The 21,634-nt window shown below is 45.1% G+C and overlaps 1 protein-coding gene across 1 annotated transcript in view; it reads left to right on the top strand.

The window, feature by feature from the left end:
* PLPPR1 (phospholipid phosphatase related 1) overlaps nt 1-21,634 on the top strand; it is a 167,807-nt gene that overhangs the window by 78,939 nt on the left and 67,234 nt on the right. Inside the window, exon 2 of the mRNA XM_088461322.1 lies at nt 10,293-10,393. Within this exon, the coding sequence (XP_088317448.1) occupies nt 10,331-10,393 (63 nt within the window). The 5' untranslated portion in view covers nt 10,293-10,330. The remainder of the gene's footprint in view (nt 1-10,292; nt 10,394-21,634) is intronic.

Genomic DNA, 21,634 nt, shown 5'->3' on the forward strand with positions numbered 1-21,634 from the left:
AATTGCAGACCTGTTTAATTAGAGATGTGCGCCGACCCCCGTGTTTTGCTTTTGGTTTTGGATCTGTATCTCCTTGTGTTTTGGATCTGGATTGGTTTTGCCAAAACCGCCCTTGCGTGTTTTGGTTTTGGATCTGTATTTTGTTCCTACAGTATTATTAACCTCAATAACATTTATTTATAGTCAATTTCAATCAATTTTAACCACCTCACAATATTGACTTTTTCATCTAGTTTCGAGCCAAAAGGTTGCATCCAGCTAGCTGGCTGACTAAGCTAAGCAACAGTAGTGGGCAGCACTAACATGTGGCAGTTCAGCTTCCAACACTGATACAACATGGTGTGTTAAACAGTGTGGGTTGGATACCCCAATAGTGCGCTTAGTGTGATGGCAGTGACGGCAGTGCGGGGTGCTAGCGGTGTCCTCAATGCAAGAGTGCCAGTAGTGTCCTCAATGTGGAAGTGCCAGAGGTGTTGGCAGAGTGGGGGTTCTGGCAGTGTCCTGAATGTATAGTGTCAGCAGAGAGGTGTCCTCAGTGCAGGATTGCTGACAGTGTTGGCTGTACGAGATGCCCTCGGTGTGGGAGTAGCGGCAGTGCGAGGTCGCTGATGGCATCCTCAATGCGTGGGGCAGTAGTGTGGGGGTGCTGGCAGTGTCCTCAGTGCATGGTGTCGGCAAAGCGGGGTTGCCAGCGGTGTCCTCAGTGCACGTGTGCTGACAGTGTTGGCAGTGCAGGGGTGCCGATGGTGTCCTCAGTGTGGAAGTACCGGCAGTTCCTGCAGTGTGGGGTCGCTGACGGTGTCCTCAGTATGTGGGGCAGCAGTGCAGGGGTGCTGGCAGTGTCCTCAGTGCACGGTGGCGGCAGTGGCTGCAGTGGGGAGTGCCAGCGGTGTCGATTTGCCTCGATTAGGGAGAACCGGACCCGCTCATCTATAATAATAATAATAATAATAATATTTATCTTATTACTAAGTATTAATATAGCACACATGGGGCCAGATTCAGAGATGTACGCTAGCCCGATTGTTATCGTACATCTTTGATGGTGGGAGGACTGCGTCACATGTGCAGCCCTCCATCTGCGAGTTTGTTTGCAGTGTCTGCATGCCGCAGCCTGAATGACAGGCTGTAGCATTTCAAGGCGGAGCGGGGGCGTCCCTGGCCATCGTTCCCGTGAGGGATGACGGCAGGTACTGCGTCGGTGGATGCAGATTTCCTAGCCTTGCAATCTGCCAGGAACCAGACAGTTTAAGCAAGTCTTAGCATACGCAGCCTGGCCAAAGGAGCAACCAGCATGACTGATGTTCACAATGGTTGCAGTGGTGATCCAAGGCAGCATCTACGGACGCTGCACTAGGATCACAGATGCAGCAAAGAGGTGTCTATTTCACATAGACTCCGAGTCTGGCTGCATTTGCAGTGGAGTTGGACAGTTTTACCAGACGATTCCTTGCAGCTGTGCAATACCGTTCTGAATCAGGCCCATATTCTGCAGCAGTTTATAGAGAATATTTGACCATTCACATCAGAGCTTACAGTATATATTCCCTACCACATGTACATACACATACACACAGATGCAGACACACCTACTGCAGCAGTATGGGAGGAAACCCATGCAAGCAAGGTGAGAATATAAAAACTCCACAGTTAGGGCCGTGGTGGGAATAAAACACAAGACCTCAGGGCTGTGAGGCAGTAATGCTAACCTACTGTATACCACATCTTTACTGTACAAAATGTATACCTATGGTGTTTCTGTAAAGTCCCTATAGTCTAGAAATAATTGAGAGGTAACAGTATCAATGTAATTGTACATGCGTGCAGACTAATCAGTGTGTATAAGTTTTGCATCTATTATATTACAGAGTTTCATAGACATATTAAGTTGCGTAGCTGTAAGCAGGGATGCCGAGAGGCGGTGCAAGGAACTGAGACCTGGTATGGGGAAGATGGTGTGGGTGGATGGTACCACAACAGAGCAATATTGTGGGCATAAGAAAGTGACTCTGCGGATTTTACAGGTTTCAAACCAAGCGTCTGAAGTACCCAGTGACTGTAATAAAGTTGAAGGAGAGCACAGACAGAATAAACGGGGTGACCTGTCTGTTGACAGAACCACGGTTACCATGAAATAGGTGTTTCCAAATTCTGTGCATGATCGTAGCGTTCGGACGAAGATAGGATGTCTGTTTCTAACTGACCTTTTGCACCAAGTATGAGGCTGGTGCAAGTCCTGATATCAATTATGTTGGTTGCATTTGCAGACGGTTTCTCAGTGGAAGGGAAAGGCTTTGGATTCAGTTGAATGGACTTCTGCAGACTTGAGCGGATTCTCACATTAGCATATGAAAGTAAATAGAATGATGTTGGCATACAGAAAAGCGATCGCACATACGTCTAAAAGAAAAGCTTTATTCAAGTATTCATCCTCCATTTCATGTTCTTCTTACAGTGCCATTTCATATAAAATGTTATATATATATATATATTTATATAGGAATAGGATCGGGGTAGGAGGTCCCTCTCCTGGGGTAGTTGGACACCTCCTAACACAGAGCATCCAGAAAAACAGCACACCAGTCCAGGGTTTTCGTGCAAGCTAGCTGGAGCTAGTTTTTATTGTGCAGTAAAAAAAATTTAAATCATAAACATAAATCCTAGCCCATCTGGGCACTAACTAGATAATAGATATAGAGGTAGAGCCTACTGCCCTCACTACAAACATAGGCGTATGCAGATTACTTACAAGAAGTATAACACAGTGTTTCTGAACAGGCCTGCCTGCTTGCTCTCACCAAGTGTGAGACCCTGAGCCATAGCCCTACACAGCTTATATGAGACTCTCCCAGCTGCAACCACTGATTAGCCGGCTCTCAGGTAGAAGGCTGGAAAAGCCGCACCGGCCCTGTGGATGGAGCCCTCCCTTTACTCTCACATCCACACCCCCAGGACCCATTATCTGGCTTTTACTCAAAGCCCATCTCTCATCAAGCATTATGCACAGACATTTTAAAACACATATGTTAAAAATCTGGGACATATATATGCCATCCAGCAATTTTCAAGTACTTCTATCACAATATGTATATATATGTGCGCTCCACCTTGTTGCCTGCTTTCAGATATTACTTATATCAGCATAGTATCTGTATTATGCATAGAAAGTATGGTGGTCACTCATATCAGCTTAATGATATTGCACAGGTGCTTGTAAAGGGCGGGGTTTACACCATACTTGCCTACCCTCCCGATTTGGTCGGGAGCCTCCCGAAAATCGGGTGCCGCTCCCGACCTCCCGGGAAGGCAGGCAAGTCTCCCGGCGGCTGCAAACTCCTCCTGCCCCCCACCGCAATTACAGTAAAATCCTCGGCAGCGGGGGGCCTGTGACGCGATTCACGTTGAATCGCGTCGTTTTGGCCCCCTACTTCAAGCTGCCTGTAATATCGGCAGTGTGTAGCAGGGGCGGGGCCAAAGTGACGCAATCACGTGGCACCGCCCCCCGCATACTATTTTAGTCTGGCCGGCCCTGCCCCGTTTGCTGGCCGCGCCCCCCAGTAAAGCCAATCTGGCTGCTCCCTCCCGGAAGTCGGCAAGCATGGTTTACACTGAACCACAGGAAAAAAGGGATATTCCCTCCAGCACACTGCAGCAATATTAGCAAAAATACTTGAATCCTACATGATATTAGAAATTCAGAGGTATTAGTTGCATACATTTGCAAATATATGATTAAGTGCGGGGCCAGCATCAAGGCTCCTCTCTACCGGCATCCCTAACATTAAGGGGTTCACGTCCGAAGTGCAGGGCACACCAAAAGTATCCAGCCAAGGACCATCTCCAGGGCATCGCACGAAAAAGGGAAGAAAGGTGTTTGTGAAGTGTAAAGTATAGATTGTAAAGATAATCAATAAGTGTTAATATAATGAGAAAGAATTAAAATTACATAAATAATAAACAAACATCTGTATTATACACCAGGTTATTATGAGTCTCAGATGTTCATTTAATTGAGAAACTATAAGAATATTTCTAAGGGCTATGGGATGATATGTGGACCTGTTAGAATTCAATATATAACCCCTGGTGGCCCAGTGGTCACTTACTTGCTCCTGACATCTGCAGTGGCTCTAGCGCAGATTCGGGTCCCGGTGGTAATGTGACTGGAAGTTCTGGTTCAGGCCTGTGAACATCCAGCATTCTGGCAAGTATTCTTCTACTATCCCTAACCCACATTTTCTCTCTAGTGCCTAAACCTAACCCGCCCTCCTACAGCCTAACCCAAACCTCCCCTCGTTGCCTTTTGACATTTAGCCCCATAACAGTAAAATATTATTTCCAAAACTCGCTCAGAAATTGTCTTTTTTTTTTGTATAATTGAATTAGGTCCTAAACACCTAATAGCATTTTTTTATGGTTTTTATGGTCAGTATCATTATCGATATATTGAAACATTGATTTCCATCTATATACAAACATAAAAATGCATGTCAGGTAGGGCTGGCCATCGCTGTGTTAACCATCGATGGTCACCATCAGTGGTTAACTTTGAAGGTGTATAACCATCAGCAGGAAACCATCGATGGTTTCGGTAACTGACAGTCAGGCCTGCTCTATTAGTCAGTGGGGAGCAGGCCAATCAGATTTGGCTTCAAAGATAAAAAGAGAGTGCTATATTGTAGGTGATGTGTTTATGATAGTGTGTATTTATTATTATTATTATTAATAATATAATAATAATAATAATAATAATAATAATAATAATAATAAAAAAAACAGTTTAAATAAATGTGCAGAGTAACAAAGCAATGTTAAAGAAGAGGGTGGGGGTATTGGGAAAAGGATGGGAGGATACAGTGGAGAAGAGTGGAGTATGGAAAGGAAACAATAATTTTCTGACTATTTGTGGAGTGGCAGTGAGTCCGGTTAGCTCAGAAGGGGATTCAGGTGCTGTGAGGCAGGTGCGCTGCCAGGTGCTCCGATTGCTGGGTCACCTTCTCATGGTATAGGGTCTTACCTAAACTGTCCCTAAGCTTCCATACAATTATCAGTAGCTGCCGTTTGTCTTCCTTCTGCAGTGATCTGCGGTGTGCATCTGGCCAGTGGCTCTAGCTGATTCCGTCACTCTGGATCAGGTGGTCAATCCCACTCTGTCCCATTCTGTTTACGCTCCCACTGTGCCCAACCAACGCGTTTCGTGCTGTAAAGCACTTTTTCAAGCATAGGCTGTGGTCTCCCTGTTGGAGTTTAAATACTAGAAACTTTATTAGTAAAACAGGAGGTTGTCATTCCAGGATGTGTTTAAAAGGCGGTAAGCTCATAATGGCAAATTTGCCTGTTACAGTAGTTCCCATTTGCTCTTGCTGGGATTTTGGTTTTCCAAATTTTCTTTTCATTATTGCAAGTAGAAAAGGCGAAAGGGTGGGTAAGTTGCAAGGATGTGACATAATGTGTATCGGGGGTACTACAATGTGGCTTAATATTGGGTGCAATACTAAAAAATACTGATGGTGATCATCATCCTCAGAGTGCTGTGAGTTAAAAATCTCTGCTGTAAGGGAAGGGGAAAAGAGAGTTATGGTTATATATGCATAGCATTGGTGCTGATGTCTTGCCTTTGGAAGATGATGTGAATAGAAATTGAATCTGTGATATCTTAAATCCCAGCCAGTCACATCCAATCTTCACCCCTAACTTTTCTCTGCCTTGCAACTCTATTGCCGTGCAGCTCCTGAATGTTTAATAAAATGATGTGTTCTGATTAAGTAAAGCCTATGTATTGTGATCTACAGAAACGTTTTTAATATTAAAAATAAAGTTAATCAGGGGAGGTCTGAGGTGCATTTAAAGGCCTGTCTGGAGGTCAAAATGTTTTTTTACTGTTTAGTTATTTCTCTCAAAGGGGGGAATTCAATTGTTTGCGCCGGTGGCTTTAACTATTGGGCGGCTGATGGAGCAATTAAATCGTTGTTCCGTTCGGGCGTGATAGCCATGCTCAAGATGGTGAGCAGAAATAACCTATAAGTTCGTAGTGTGGGCATCCAAACCAGGACTTTTGACGTGATTTGCTGCTTTACATGGCTGTTTGGGCGCAACATGCATGATAAAGCATGGGTGACCAAAGACAATTGAAAATCGCATCCCGATCTCCCATCACTTTAGACGGGAGATTGGCAGTGATATACCATTTGAACCAGCCCCACATTATGATGGGACCCCAAGTTTAAAGTGTGTGTGTATATCCAATCACCATGTGGTGCAGCACTCCAGGCTAAATAAATGACAGTCACAGCGGCATATGAATTGGCAATGTTTCAGTATATGTGGCACTTTCGTCAGGACAAAGAAAAGATTCAGATGTCTTACCTTAAGTAGGTATACAATCACCCTGTGGACACGCTCCCCCGGAAGCGGGACAAAGCACCCGTCCGGTGGCTCATAGTGAGTGACATCATCAGGCGATGAGTCACCAATGTGCTCCCATTACCATGGTTACATAACAGCAGCTACAACAAAGGAATACATGACATATAGATATTAGCATATATTAGATTGTAAATAGATACATAATCAACAAGTCTATAAAGACATTCGGCAAAGACATCAGATCAAAATGTCTTTGCCGAATGTCGTTATATACTAGTTGATTATGTATACACTTCAGTAGTAACACCACCACCATGCTTCAGTAGTGACACCCCCTCGGCAACACGCAACAGGCCATACAAAATTTCAGCTCCAGGTCCTTGGACCTTAATCTGACATTGCCTTTGGGACAGCCAGTCCAGACTGCAATAGAGTGCTTCCATGTGAGGCCACTCCCCTGCTATCTCGGCACCCTTATCGCGACTGGTAATATACATTCCTGTGATTCTCTCATCTCATTCATGTTCAGTCCCTACTTAATATAATATGATGCTTTGCTTTTGTAGCTTAATTTGAGTCTTTATTTATAAATGACATAAGTTTTGCTTAGTTTAATATTTGACTGGTCTGCAAGATTTTGGTAATGCACACCATATATTCATTTTTCTGCTTTCTTTTTTAATATACACTTTTAGCAATTTTACTCAGACCAATTAATTATATCTAGTTGGCATTAAGTATCCAATAAACATCTCCTTTCCATTCTGCCAAAAGGCTGCATGCCAAATGTCTGTATCACTAGAATTACAATTTAGAGTACTATCTGCATCCCATGCCTGTTAGGCAGGCTAGGTCCTTGTTACAAGACTAAAATAAAATGCTGGGCATCATTGCAGGTGAACTACCTATATTCACTGTGATAATATATGTAAATTGTATGCAGGCTGCTTATGAAAACATTTTGATGCAAACATTTGCTGATGTAGAGTCAGTTTGATGCCTATTAAACATAATCTCATCTCTCTGACCAGACATTAATATTCATCTATCTTCCTCTGCACAAAGTGCCATGGAAGTAGCTGTTTCCAGCAAGTGTAATTTGTCCTTCAGCATTATAAAAGGTGAAGGAAGGCATAGGGTGATTTACTCTACTACTATCCATTTTACACTCAGGGCCTAATTCAGAGATGGATGGAATTGCAGAGATTCTGTCCATATAAAATTAAAATGCAGAAGGAGGTGTCTGTAGGAAACAGACACTTACTTGCATCTGCGATCAGAGTACTGCGAAAGAGATTGCAGCCTGGGATCATTATCACAACCATTCTGACCATCAATCACGATGGTTGCCCCTTTTGGCAAGCTCTTTGGCCAGGCTGCGGCAGCTGAAGCTTACCGCAGCCTGACCGGGCCCTGGCAGCTGTAAGGCCAGGATATCTGCATCCACTGCCGCAGACCCTGGCTTCATCACTCCCAGAAAACAGGGGCAGACCACTCACCATCGGAGATGAACACTAATCATCGGGTTAGCATACATCTCCGAATCAGGCCCTCAGTCTATTAATGCTAGCAACTGGAAATAATCATTGTAGTCATCAATAAACAATGTTTAAAAAATAAATAAATTCAGTGTTTTGCAGTATTTTAATTGATAACTTCTTGGTCTTTTGTTTAGACCTTCTGTACCAACCAATTACTGTAAACGAGAAATGGTTTAAAATTCATTTTGTCTCCTTGTATATTAACAGTTTTATTAGTTTAATACCAGATGGTGTTGTTCAACATTATTATTGTTTGAACTGGTTGGTTATAATCTTTTGTAAATGTTATTCAGTTAGATACTGTTATCCAGTTGTAGACCTTTAACATACTTGCCAACTTTCCCTCATTGTCAGGGAGGCTCCCTGAAATAGTAGCAATCTCCCTATTTCCCTGAAAAGTCTAACAATCTCCATGATTGCACCGAACTCCCATTATGCAGCTGTTATATTAAAAAACAGAGATATATACATTCAAATAGGATTATTAGTATAAATTCCCTTCATTGGTTATAAGGCACAATGATCCCTATGGCTACATTAATTTTCTGAAACTTCTTTGGGGCTTATTTACATTTGGATGTACAGTAAGTGAGTTTTATGACACCCCTCTCAGATGTAGTGGTAAACGTCCACTTTACCGCACTCTCATAGGTGTTGCTTTCACAATGTCCCTGAAATGCTTTTTCAAAAGTAGGCAAGTATGAACTAAGGCCCTGATTCAGAGCCGGACGCTATTTGCGGTTGTTCGTTCACAAAAAAGGGGTGGCTATTCAAATGAACCGTTCGCTCTTTGCGGTCTGTTCACACCTATAAGTCTGAACGAGCGAACAAAACTTGCGGTCGTAATTTTGAAAAAGACGCCCCCTGGCCGCTCGCACCATACATCATGTCCGCTATTTATTAGATTAATCGAGTACATCGAACAGCGTATGAACTGCTCGCTATTTTTGTGGCTGGTTTTTCCTACCGCTATATTGCGAGCAGTTCAGACTATAAAAAAACCAAGTGACGTGGTCAATGACGCTGCTGTTTTAATTATGCACACCCTTAAAACGCCCGTTTTGACCTTTAAGCATGCCTGCGTTCTGATCTCCACTCCCCGTTTTCAAGCACCTTCCCCTGTTACCACCCACATACGCCTCCTCCTGTCACTCAAAATAGCAGGCATTCGCTATATAGCGAACAAACATCTTTCGGCCGCACTGACTGGTTCGCGCATGCGTATTACAAACCGTATGCATGCACAGATGTGCGAACATCGCTCGGAACGAGCGAACGGCCGCTTACGAGCGGCTCTGAATCAGTGCCTAAGTATTGAGGGATAGCTCATTGGCAACTGTATACATTAAGGTTCATATAACACTTGACATGTGTATATTGTTTATGGTAAACTTTAACTTTCTAAGGTAAAAGGGGCAAGTGTCTTATTAGATGCATTTTCCATTGCACATGGTCCCTGTGGTGGCCATGCATGCCATCTCTGGGAAATAAAACAAGAGGTAACAGCCCTCTAATTAAGATTAAAAGTACACTTTTAATTATTGCATAAAGTGGTAAGTAACCTATATAAACACTAAAGCTGCATACACACACAACGATGTTAGTAACCAACGATTTTAGTGAACTAAAATAAATAACTTTTTGAACTATCTTCATTATTTCCTCTGCCAGGTTTTGTCTTGTTACCTATTGGTTTGGATCATTTAAATACCTTCTGTTGACAGTGCAGCACAACATGCATATTTATAGGTTTGTGTGACTAAGATGCAGAGCTTCATTTTTCTTGCTGAAGCTGTGGATCAGTAGTGTTGCCCTTTCTGCCTTCACATTTATGTCTAAGCAAAAATCATAGCTATATATGTTTTATGCATTGGTTTTGTACACAATTTGATTGTTTGCGCGCAATAAAATACAACTACATTGAGAAAGTAAAGCCCTACAAATTTAAAGTACCAACCAATTAGCTCCTAACTGTCATTTTTCAAACACATCCTGTAAAGTGACAATTAGGAGCTGATTGGTTGATACTTTATCTGTCTCCAAGGCTTAGTACATCTGAGCATTTTTCCATATGTGCTCCTCTTTATTATATATTTATAATAATCATAAATACACTACTCAATAGAAAACCTTTTTTTGTGTGCTACATTTTGTTTTTATCTATATACTACTATATACATTTCTAAAAGCAATATAAATGTATTGACCAGTTGAGTACTGTTTATTTTGATATGGTGATGTATGAATTAGGCCAAGTGTCACTCTATAAGCCAAATGGCTTTTAGCTAGCAAACATGACATTTGTCAGTGATCTTCTAAACAGCATTTTCATTGCCCTGAACTAAACTAGGTTAAAATCTAAAGCTGTTTTCTTCTCTGTTTCAGACATTTTAGGTATCAAAGACCTTTCCAGCTGAAAGGAAATGGCTTTGGAAAACAATACCCATCGCAGTTATTCAATTATACCATGCTTCATCTTTGTGGAGGTAAGTGCGACGTTTAGATCTGACACTGCAAGGTTTCTATGGTTACAGTTGTGGATCAGCAAACAAGTCACTGCAAAGCTTCATACACATTTTATATCTACTTGATTTCATTGTTATTACATTGCAAGTGTCACTGTAACAGATGGGATACTGGTCGTACATTTATCAATATATTCTGCAGGATTTCTGTCAATCTGTACAGTACAGTACAGTACAAGTTAGACTTTTACATTGCAAAATGTTATTTATTTACATTTAAAATCAGTTTGTGTTAAGAGGCTCATTTAAATAAGGAGACAAAATGGTTCTGTAGATCAATAAAAGTGCAGTTACACAGAAATCAATAGAAGTTAAGAAGAGCAACCGTACAGATAATTAAACAACACTCATACACATCTGTGGCAATGGCTTTTTCTAATGACTTAATTGCATGCTCTTGTAATCAAAACCAGTGTGTATATTCCACATTAGTTTGGGGAAGGTGATGGAATCAGTGTGTTCACACAAGTGGAAAAAGCAGAAAGTAATTTTTGCAGTCATTTTATTTCATCACTGCCATCCTGAGATGGTGATGGTTCTGACTATAACAGAACAAGTATTGCAGAGCTACATGTGCTGCAGCACTGTTTATTAAATAAATAAAACATATCTACAGCAAAGCTAGGTAATTTGGAATTGACCTCTTATTGTATAGACGGAGTGATTTTTGTCTAAAGTTAATTGATTTTTTGGACTTCTCTTAGCTATACATTCTTATTGCTTATAATATTCCCTATTCTCTGTATTCACTATTCTCAATATTCCCTATAGCGAAATAATCATTAACATCGAGTAACATCGGACCCATACGCACACTTGCACAAGCCCAGACCTTATTCAGAAATTGCTAACTTACATGCACACTATGAGGGTATGCAATCGGGAAGCCGACTGCCTAAATACCGGCAGCCGGCTTCCCGACTGTCATATCCCGGCAAGGGTAAAATGCCGGGCGTCTAGATGTAGACGCCCGCATTTCCCAGACGCCGGGAGACCGGCGTCCGGGATCCCGATCGTAGTGATGCCGGGTGCCACGAGCGGACAGCCGCGGGGGGGAGGGTTAGGTTTAGGGCTCCCGGGGGGGACAGGGTTAGGCACCCCCCGGGAGGGTTAGGGTTAGGCTAGGGGGAGGGAGGGTTAGGGTTAGGCACCCCCCTGGGGGACTTAGGTTTAGGCAGCGGGGAAGGGGGTGGTTAGGGTTAGGCACTTAGAGGGGGGAGGGAGGGTTAGGCACTTGGGGGGGGAAGTTAGGGTTAGGCACCCCTAAGGAGGGTTAGGGTTAGGGGGGTTAGGTTAGGTTAGAGAATACTTACCTAGCCACGATCGGGATTTCCAGCGCTGTCGGGCTTCCGCTGCTCGGAACTCTGCCGATGTCAGGCTGCCGCTGACGGGAATCGAACCGCGGCCGGCGGTATTTCATACCAATTCCCACTATGAGACCTCAGACTGCGTATGGCATCGCAGTGGATAATTTATGCATGCCCCTGCAACGGCGTGCGAATGCACTGGCACGCCTGCGTTTCCTTGGCCACACCCCCATCACCACCCACAAATGGTGCTTCCTGTCAATCATTCTGCGAGGGGTCTGCATAGCTTCTGCGAGTGCAGGTCCGATCGCAATAGCTAGTTCGCACACGCGCACTGCAATGCATATGCATGCACAGAAGGCAACAATCGGTTGATTGCATGCGTATCAGCAACTGCGATCCTTTCTGAATCAGGCCCAAAGACAGGTATTGATGGCGTGTTTGTGTCTTAAAAAAATGTGTATTTACTAACCGTCGGTCTTCAGTGTCCATTGAAAACCGACGGCGATGTTGTTCAGTTTTTGCTGATATTGAGTCTGTTGATTTTGTTATTTTCGATGGAATCCGACGGCAAACAGAAATTAAAAACTGTCTGAAAACTAACAAACACTTTCTAGCACTTTTCTACTGGTCCAAACATACCACATGCTATTTCTACATCCATGTGTGCAGTTTGCAGCCTGCTTCAGTATACTGAACACAGGGCCTAATTCAGACGCGCTCGCTCGCAAACGGGTCGATGTTGGACCAGTGCGCATGCGCACGAGGGAGCCGGCTCCGTCGTGCGCATGCCGTCGCTATGGGTCTCGCACCAAAGAGGGCGCGCTGTCGATGGTGAGTGACAGCACACCTCCTTTGGTGGGCATGCTGGGGGCGTGGCTGCTCAGACAGAGGCGTTCCCATGGGAACGCCTACCGTCTGGGGCCGGCCCCACTGACATCACAAGTGATGTCAGTGGGAGTGCTTTTGGCTCTGATAGAACTCTTCGAACTCTTCCCCACCTGCATTGCGCATGGGGCAGGCTTATCCTCTTAGCTCCCCACACAACACTTGGCATGCATGCTGGGCCGCCATCAGGTGGGGACTGCCGGGCCTCCTGTCTCGGGCCCGGAGAAAATAGGGGGACCGGGTGGCAGCGGCGAGAAAGAGCATCGGTGCTGTGGCATTAGAACTACTATGGAGCCGGCCACGAGCCAATAACAGCTCGCGGAACGGCAGCCAATAAGGAGAAGCCACACCTGATTGGCTGCTGTTCCATGAGCTGTGATTGGCTCGCGGCCAGCTCAATAGTATTCAACTGGCCGCGAGCTAATCACAGCTTGCGGAACAGTAGCCAATCAGAAGTGGCTGCTCCTGATTGGCAGCCGTTACGCGAGCTGTGATTGGCTCACGGCCGGCTCCATAGTTCTAATGCTGCAGCACAGATGCTCTTTTTCTCCGCCTGCCGCCCAGTGCATTACTCACCGCTGCCACCCTGGCCCCTTTCTCAGGTACTTTTATGTTTGTATTGACCCTGTCTTGTGCCCCCACTCGAGTACAGCCAGCCTTCCCTAAGCCCTCTCCTTCCCAGCCATCCTTCCTTCCCTGCCCACCCCCCCAGTCCAGCCAGCCTTCCTTTCCTGCCCACCCCCCCAGTGCAGCCAGCCTTCCTTCCCTGCTCACCCCCCAGTGCAGCCAGCCTTCCTTCCCTGCCCACACCCCAGTCCAGCCAGCATTCCTTCCCTGCCTACCCACCTAGTCCAGCAAGCCATCCTTCCCTGCCTACCCCCCAGTCCAGCAAGCCATCCTTCCCTGCCTACCCCCCAGTCCAGCAAGCCATCCTTCCCTGCCTGCCCCTCCAGTCCAGCCAGCCTTCCTTCCATGCCCACCCCCCCAGTGCAGCCAGCCTTCCTTCCCTGCCCACCCCCACAGTGCAGCCAGCCTTCCTTCCCTGCCCACCCCCAGGTCCAGCCAGCATTCCTTCCCTGACCACCCCCCAGTTCAGCAAGCCATCCTTCCCTGCCTGCCCCCACAGTTCAGCCAGCCTTCCCTGCACTCCCTCCCCCTTCTTGTCCAGCCAAGCAGCCTGTCTTCCCTGTACTAGTCCAGAAAGTCTTCCCTGCAGCACCCCTATGTCCAGTCAGCCTGCCAGCCTTCTCTGCCCTGCCTCTCCCCTAGTCCAGCTGGCCTTACCTGCCCTTTGCTCCCCCCAGACCAAACCAGCCTTCCCTGCCCTTTGCCACCCCAATCCACTTCCCAGCCAAGTGCCCCCACTTTTTTAGCCTTCCCTGCCCTGTGCCCCATTAGTATCCTGTATTCTCTACCCTGTGCCCCCCCTCCACCATGTCTATCCATCCCTGATTTACACACCAATTGAAGCACCACCCCCGAAGTAGCTCCACTCACATTATCCACAACTCCACCCAAGACTGCCCTATACCCTGGGGGCCCTGCCTATTTTGTCAGTACTGGGCCCCAACGTTTCTGATGGCAGCCCTGCGTGCTTGTCCTGGCTCCCCTCCCCTATGCCAGCAGCGCAAGGACTTCACTTCATTGGTTGATGAGATGATTGAAGTCTAATGTTTTCAGTGCATGCTGGAGCCATGCTGCTGCTGCTTTCGTAACCACAACCAGACAGAGGATCTCACTTTGTGCCCTCAAAGTGCATGCATATGCAGTGCATCATGCACTGCATAATGGGGAAAACGGGCATTGTGCCGAGGCCCCGCGGAAGCTCAGGGCCCGGTACATGTGTCTCCCTATTACCCCCTATCGCCGGGCCTGGTTCTATAGCAACTTGTCTTGTATTTTTGTGTGTAGTCTTGTCTTAGTTTAAAGTTTGTCTCATTTTTTGACTGTTGTGCATTCTTTTATCTGTCTTGTCACTGTTTATTTGTGTGTGCCTGTGGCATGTTTGTGAGGAGTGTAGTGTTATTGTAGGTTTCCTTTTTCAGTGTTTGTCCTCTCTGTCTTCTTTGTTTTATTTGTTACTAGCTGTAGTAACCAGCATTTTCCAAGTTTAAATCTTTAAGTTATTAAGTTTTATTATGTGATGTCGCCCAAATCCATCCAGTGAAAGGCCCAGAACAGGCTCCCCGGGTCAAAGTTCTGCCCGGCGCACACTCCGCCATAAGGTCCAACCAGGACCCCAACCACTCCTTTAGGCATCCTAGACCAATTGCCACCTCTGTGAAGTTTTCATCCAAATCCATCCAGTGGAAGGCTCAGAACAGGCGCTTTTGGTTAAAGTTCTGTCCAGCGTACACCAACGGGAGGTCTGACCGAGACCCTAACCCTCATAAAACCTGGCCAGAATCCAGCTGGACTTCATTGCTTTGGTTTCATCCCAATTGGTGCAGGGGTGTCCGAATGCATAACCGGACGGACAACAAACAAACACAAACAGACCAACGAATTTTATATATTTTTAGATGGAGGAGTAGAGGAGAAGGAGCAGAGAGGACCCACATGCACAAACACTGAGGACTCATCCCCAACCTAACTTCCCAAAAGGAAACTTTGATTCCAATTATTATTTGTTGACAATAAGTTTACATATCACCATACTGACCATTAAAATGTTTATTTATTTATTGGGTCTGTGAAAAAAATGTTAATTTGCCAAACAATATATTTTGTAACGGTGGTATACTGGTTTTGTGTGATGTTTCACACAATATATTTCACCAGACAGAGTAAAGCCTACTTTGACAAACGTTTCAATTGTATTTTTTATTTTTAAACAATTGCCAGTGTAGATAACCATCAAACACCTATCCTGTATGAGGTACCATTACTGTATTTTTAGTTTTGCAATAACAAACCACAAATGAAAGGTATACTTACATGTGAAAAAGCTGTTAATAAGTGCTTTGTCCAAAATAATGTGTTTTAGAACTCAAACGCGCCTGTCAGTTGGTAGTTTATTATTTTGGGCGGGTCGGCCATCAGTTTGTGGTCGATTTGCAAACAGATACTTAGTACCCTGGTCCTGCTGTCTTCCCCCTGCTGCAAACTGCCTTCCCCCGCTCTGTGATGCTCTACCCTGCTCCCTGCAAGTGCTGCCTCTTCTCTAGTCAGTGGCCAGTCACTGAGGGTTTTTCTGATGTCATTGGGCTTCCACATGAAGCTATGAAGCCTAGAGAGCAGTCATGTAGATCATGCAGACTACATGTTAGATTTGCATTTTTTCCCTAGCCCACTACACACTCCCCCCATGTTTATGTGTCTTGTCAGTACCCTTTGCCCACTCTCCGCTTTCCGTGTTTCTCTCTCTCCTCCCTTTCTCTCTGTGGTGTGTCTGTTGCCCATTCTCTCCAGTGCTTTACTTTTTTCAGCCTCTCTCTCTCTCCTCCATCTAGTTCGTCAGTGTCTGTTGCCCAATTTACCCTTTGTTGAGTAGCTGTCATTTATGATCCCCACCTGGGCCTTAGCTTCAAATTTATTGACACTTTTGGCTGACTCAGATCTGTGTGTCCGACCGGAGAGATGATTTCAGAAGCCACAGATCTCACTTAGAATGTATTTCGGCCATGGTGGTGGGCATGATCCTTTCACAACCTGAGTGGACATAAAGTGAAGTGCATTTGTCAGACACTACAAGAAGACTATAGTAAACGCTCACCCTCAATATTCAGTGCTGTATTCTTGCCCATATATACATATATGTGTGTGTGTATGTTCATATATATATATGTATATATACACAATATATATATATATATATATATATATATATATATATATATATATATACATACAGTATATAGAGGTCTTCCAGGAGCACTCCTCACCAAATCCAATAACCATACTAAGCAAGTTCCCTCCACTCTAGGACTACCATAATCAAGGAAAACTAATTATCCAAATGTTAGACAGGCGCCACTCATTACAGAAAGAAATCAGGAAACCAAAAGTTCACCAAGGTTTCAATGTTCATAAAAAAACATTTTCATCAGGGCATACATTAACAAAGTGACAAAACTTACCTATATACCCTAAACTAGACAGTCCATGGCGCCAACCACACTTATACACACACACATTTTATATCTACAGTGTATATATAGAGAGAAAGAGAGAGAGAGGGAGGGGATCCTGGTGGTAAGTACTGGGGTTAAGAAGAGGGTTATGGTTATGGGTTAGGTACTAGGGGGAGGGTTAGGGTTAAGCACTAAGGGGGGAGCATTAGGGTTAGGCACTAGGGGGGAGAGTTAGCTTTATACAGTGGGGAGGGAGGGTTAGGTTTAGAAATAGGGGTTGGGTTAGGGTACTTACCGAACATTGTCGATATTTTAATCCTGATGGGTTGCCGGCGTCGGCATCCTGTACCCAGCCTAGAGAGAGAGAGAGATGGAGAGAAAGAGAAAAAGAGAACATTTCATACTGTCTTCTTGTAGTGCATGACAAGTGAACACTTTATGTTGACACAGGTTGTTAATTGAGCATGCCCCCCACTATGGCCAAAATAAATTGCAGTATAAGTGAGGTCTGTGGCTTCTGAAATCCTCACTGGGTGGGACATACAGATCTAAATCAGTTGCTAAGAATATTACACAGAGAATTTATATACTGCCTATACTTTATTCCATCCTGCCCCCTGGCCTGTGCTGTCTTTCCCTTCTACAGACTGCTTTAGTGCTAAATACCTTAGGGGAAGGCAGCATAGACCAGGGGGCGGCCATGCAATGTAGCAGAGGAGAGGCACTAGCAGCAGCTGCAATGTCCAGACAAAGAGGGGAGGCGGAGCCACTGGACAGACCGGGGTGGGATGGAGCATTGTAGAAGCAGGCAGCAGTTGCTCACAGACCACTTAAGAAGGGGAGGCGGAGCTGCGGGATGGACCAGGAGGGGCGGTGATGAAGGAGAGGAAAAGTAGCTAATGCACTGCACTGAGGGGCCAGGCTGATTGCCGCTGCACCCTCCCAGGGTACAGTGCTCAGGGCGAAGGCCCTGTCAGCCCACGCCTTGAGTCGTCCCTCCCAGGTGCAAAAGATGCATCAGAAACAGGCTTCCCTTCTCCGTATGCATGACTCAGAATTGCAGAGAGATTTTGATACATACCCACATGACACTACAAAAGACAGGGGATTCTGTGCGCTTGCATTGTTGTCACCCAGTTGCCATCCTGAAATACCCAATTTCACGGAAACACAGATCCGACTGAGTTCCGTACAACTTAGAATAGGTTAGGCACAAATCAGGGTGGTTCTGTGCACTTGCATTGTTGCCACCCGGTTGCCTTTCTAAAATGCCCAATTTAGGCCCATATTCAATTTGAGACGAAAAGTCTGGATCCGCGATACTTTTTCGCTGATGACGTCATTTTCGCCTGTTTCGCTTTTACCCCATATTCAATTTGAAAGACTTTCCGTCTAGGCGGAAAGTCAGTGCAATGTAATAGGCGAAAAAGTTTCACCTATGAAAAGCAGGCGGAAAAAAGTGCAGAATTTGGGCTTTGGGGTGCAACGTTGCGGGAACTCCCTGTGCAGCCTTCAGAGAGTGCACGAAAGGTAAACTGCATAAAAAAATGTAAAAAAACCCACTTAAGAACACCCCAAAAAATTACTTTCATTTTGGGGGCGAAAAAAAAAATGTTGCGGGACAAAGTTAAAAACTAGCGAACTTGACTCTGGGGAGGGGGGGGGGGGGTCCCCAAGTATGCCCCAAGTGCTTTTTTGATTGCAGGTGCGGCAGGTGGTAGCAACTTTTAAATATGCTGGCCCCCATTTTCAAGTACCCCAAATTTGCTGAGATAAGTTGTTTTCTGGAAAAAATACTCCTGAATACTATTCTGCACCACGTATAGAAAAACTCTATTTAGCAACTATTAAGGGCGTTTAAAAAGACCAAATACCTTCAGCAAGCCAAATCGGGGGGTACCATAGGGAACCCCCATGTCAGAGCATCTTTTGGGGGGTGTCAGGCTGATTTCCCCAAATCTGACAGTACTTTCAGTAGTCGAAAAGTCTGGGACGCAAAAAAGTATCGCGGCTTGGCTCAAATTGAATACGGCTCTTAATGGTAAAACAGATCCAGATGAGTACTGTACAACTCAGAATAGGATGGACATACATAATAATGTGTAAATTCACTTCTGCACGTGGAGCAAAAGTAATAGCGGCCAGCATGGAAAGGTTAACACTTCCATACTTAGGCGACCATTATGTCTAACAGGACTGGGTCCCTGCCTCATATACATGTAAAGTGCATCTATTAGATCCAATTTGCTGAATAGTCTTTAGCATTGCCACGTGCATTAAAAACTGTGGCGCTGATTCAGAGCCGGACGCTATGACAGAGCGCTAGCTCTGAATCAGGGCCGGCCTTCTTGTTTTTTAGAGCGGCCTCCTGGCCGCTCACATAGCTGTGGGTTACCACCCACAGCTATAGCGAGCGGCCAGGAAGATGGTCGCGATGGTCAAGACCATCGCGACCATCGGGTTTGCGACGAGACCCTTGTGGTAGGGTCTCGTTGCCGCAAGCCCCAGAGAGATTTCGGCTCTCACAGAGCCGAAATCTTTCCCACTGACATCGCCCGTGATGTCAGTGGGGCCACCCCCAAACGGAGGCGTTCACATGGGAACTCCCCCAGCCCGCCCACCAAAGGGGGCGTGCTGTCACTCAACATCGACAGCACGCCCCCTTTGGTACGAGACCCGGAGCAACGGTTTGCCCGTCGCTGTCCGGGTCTCGCGCATGTGCACGACGGAGCCGGCTCCGTCGTGCGCATGCGCACTGGGCCACCATCGACCCGCTTGCGAGCGCGTAGCGCTCGCGAGCAGGTCTGAATCAGGCCCTGTATCCATATGTAGAGTTCATATGCAGATTTATTATGTATCATAGACTTTGTATTTGAGGCAAGCAGGGGAGAGCACAGTAAGCTGAGTGTAGTAAGTATGTCTTTACATAGTTAGATGTGCACACATATAATATCTCTCTGGGGAGACTTATTTTTTAAGGATACTGCTAAAGCAATAATATGCCATGATGATAATTATGATCATCAGCAGCACTATCTAGTAGTTTCTTATAATCTGCTTGGCTTATTGATTTATCCAGCTAGTAGTGCCTACATTTCTAAATTCTCAGCTACTCAGCTATATTATATCATGAAAAGGGCAACTTTTTGCATGACTTATTTATTATTTATAGTTTGATTACTGCATTAAATAGATCGTTGTTTGATTTTTAAAAGGATAAACAACAGACATGGAGCAGTTTGTTTTTAATTACCTTTTATATGCAAAATGCAAATGTCAAGATACTAATCTATCTTATGTATGACATATCAGTACATTATTATATTGTACAAATAGGTATAGCATCTTTAGAATATGTCAAGTGTAACACAGGGTATTGAAATGAGGAAATGAGTACTCCAAACAGACACGTACTCGGTGAAGCAGTATCTTTTATTGGCACCAGATACTGCACTTTAGCATATGTGAGGTTATGCCTGCACGCATACCGGCACATAACATAAAATAAACAAACATAAAAGTCTCAGCACTCCTTGTGCTAAGCAGTCAGCAGTGGCTTGCAGCCACAATTTGGGCATGCTCTCCCAGCATAGCCCTTGAACCCTGGCACTACAACACTATGGGCCATATTCAATTTGGATGCGAAAAGTCGGAATCGGCGATAAATTATCACAGATGAAGTCATTTTCGCCTATTTCAAATATGCCCGTATTCAATTACATTGACTTTTCGCCGGTGTGAATAGTAAAGTAAAAAAATGGGGATAAGTTTTCACCAGCCTTTTGCTTGTGAAACAAAGTGCAGAATTGGGGTTTAGGGGTGCAGGCTTAACTAAAATAGCCTGCACCCCTGGGAATGTCCCCTAAAAAAGATATGTGTCAAAAAAAAAAAAAATTGGGACACCCCAAAAAATTACCTTTAAATTTGGGGTGAAAAAAATGAAATACATAACACACTTATAAAAAAGCCAAATTAAATCTAGAGGCGTTACCTTATGTGCGGCAGATGTTTTCTTCATTGCCAGAGTAGCGGCAGGTGCATTTTTGAAGAATTTTTAAAAATCATTTAAGGGACTTTAAAATATGCTTGCTCCCATTTTCATGTACCCCAAATTTGATGGAACAAGTTATTTTTTCAAAAAAAACCTAAGTGCTATTCTTCACCACTTCTTCAAATGGTACATTTACGCACCTGCCGCGGCTATTACAATCCCCAACTTCCTTCAGCAGGCTAAAATGGGGGTACCCATAGTGAACCCCCATGTCTGGACATCTTTAGGGGGGACCCAGGAACATTTCCCGAAAATTCCTGAATTTTTTGCTACCGTTTTCGCTGCTTCCTAATTGAATACGGGGATGAAGTGAGCGCGCGCCCGATACTTTATCTCCGGAAAACCTGCAATGTGGAGCAAAAAGTCCAGCACAGACTTTTTGCTCCCATATTGAATATGGCCCTATGTCCCTAGTTCCTGGCTGCTACTCAGCATCAGGACAACGAGCATCAGGTGTGTGAGAGTTTTAAACCCTTCCTGTGCTCCAGTGATTATTCCAGCTGGATCTGTGTAAATGTGAAACCCTGGAATTCCTCATCTCCACCCACTGCTAATGCAGAATGCAAAGGTTTCACTCCAGTCTCCCTTGGAGAGAACTGAAGCCCTGATTCAGAGCCGGACGCTCTGACAGAGCGCTCGCTCTGAATCAGGGCTGTCCCTCTTACATTTTGGAGTGGCCTCCTTAGCCGCTCGCATAGCTGTGGGTGACCACCCACAGCTACAGCGAGCGGCCAAAATGATGGTCGCGATGGTCAAGACCATCGCGACCATCGGGCTTGCGACGAGACCCTTGCGGTAGGGTCTTGCTGCCACAAGCCCTGGAGTGCTTTTGGCTCTATCAGAGCCAAAAGCACTCCCACTGACATCACTAGTGATGTCAGTG

Source organism: Taudactylus pleione, unplaced genomic scaffold (genome assembly GCF_031769625.1).
Source record: "Taudactylus pleione unplaced genomic scaffold, aTauple2 ptg001032l, whole genome shotgun sequence".
Classification (NCBI taxonomy): domain Eukaryota; kingdom Metazoa; phylum Chordata; class Amphibia; order Anura; family Myobatrachidae; genus Taudactylus; species Taudactylus pleione.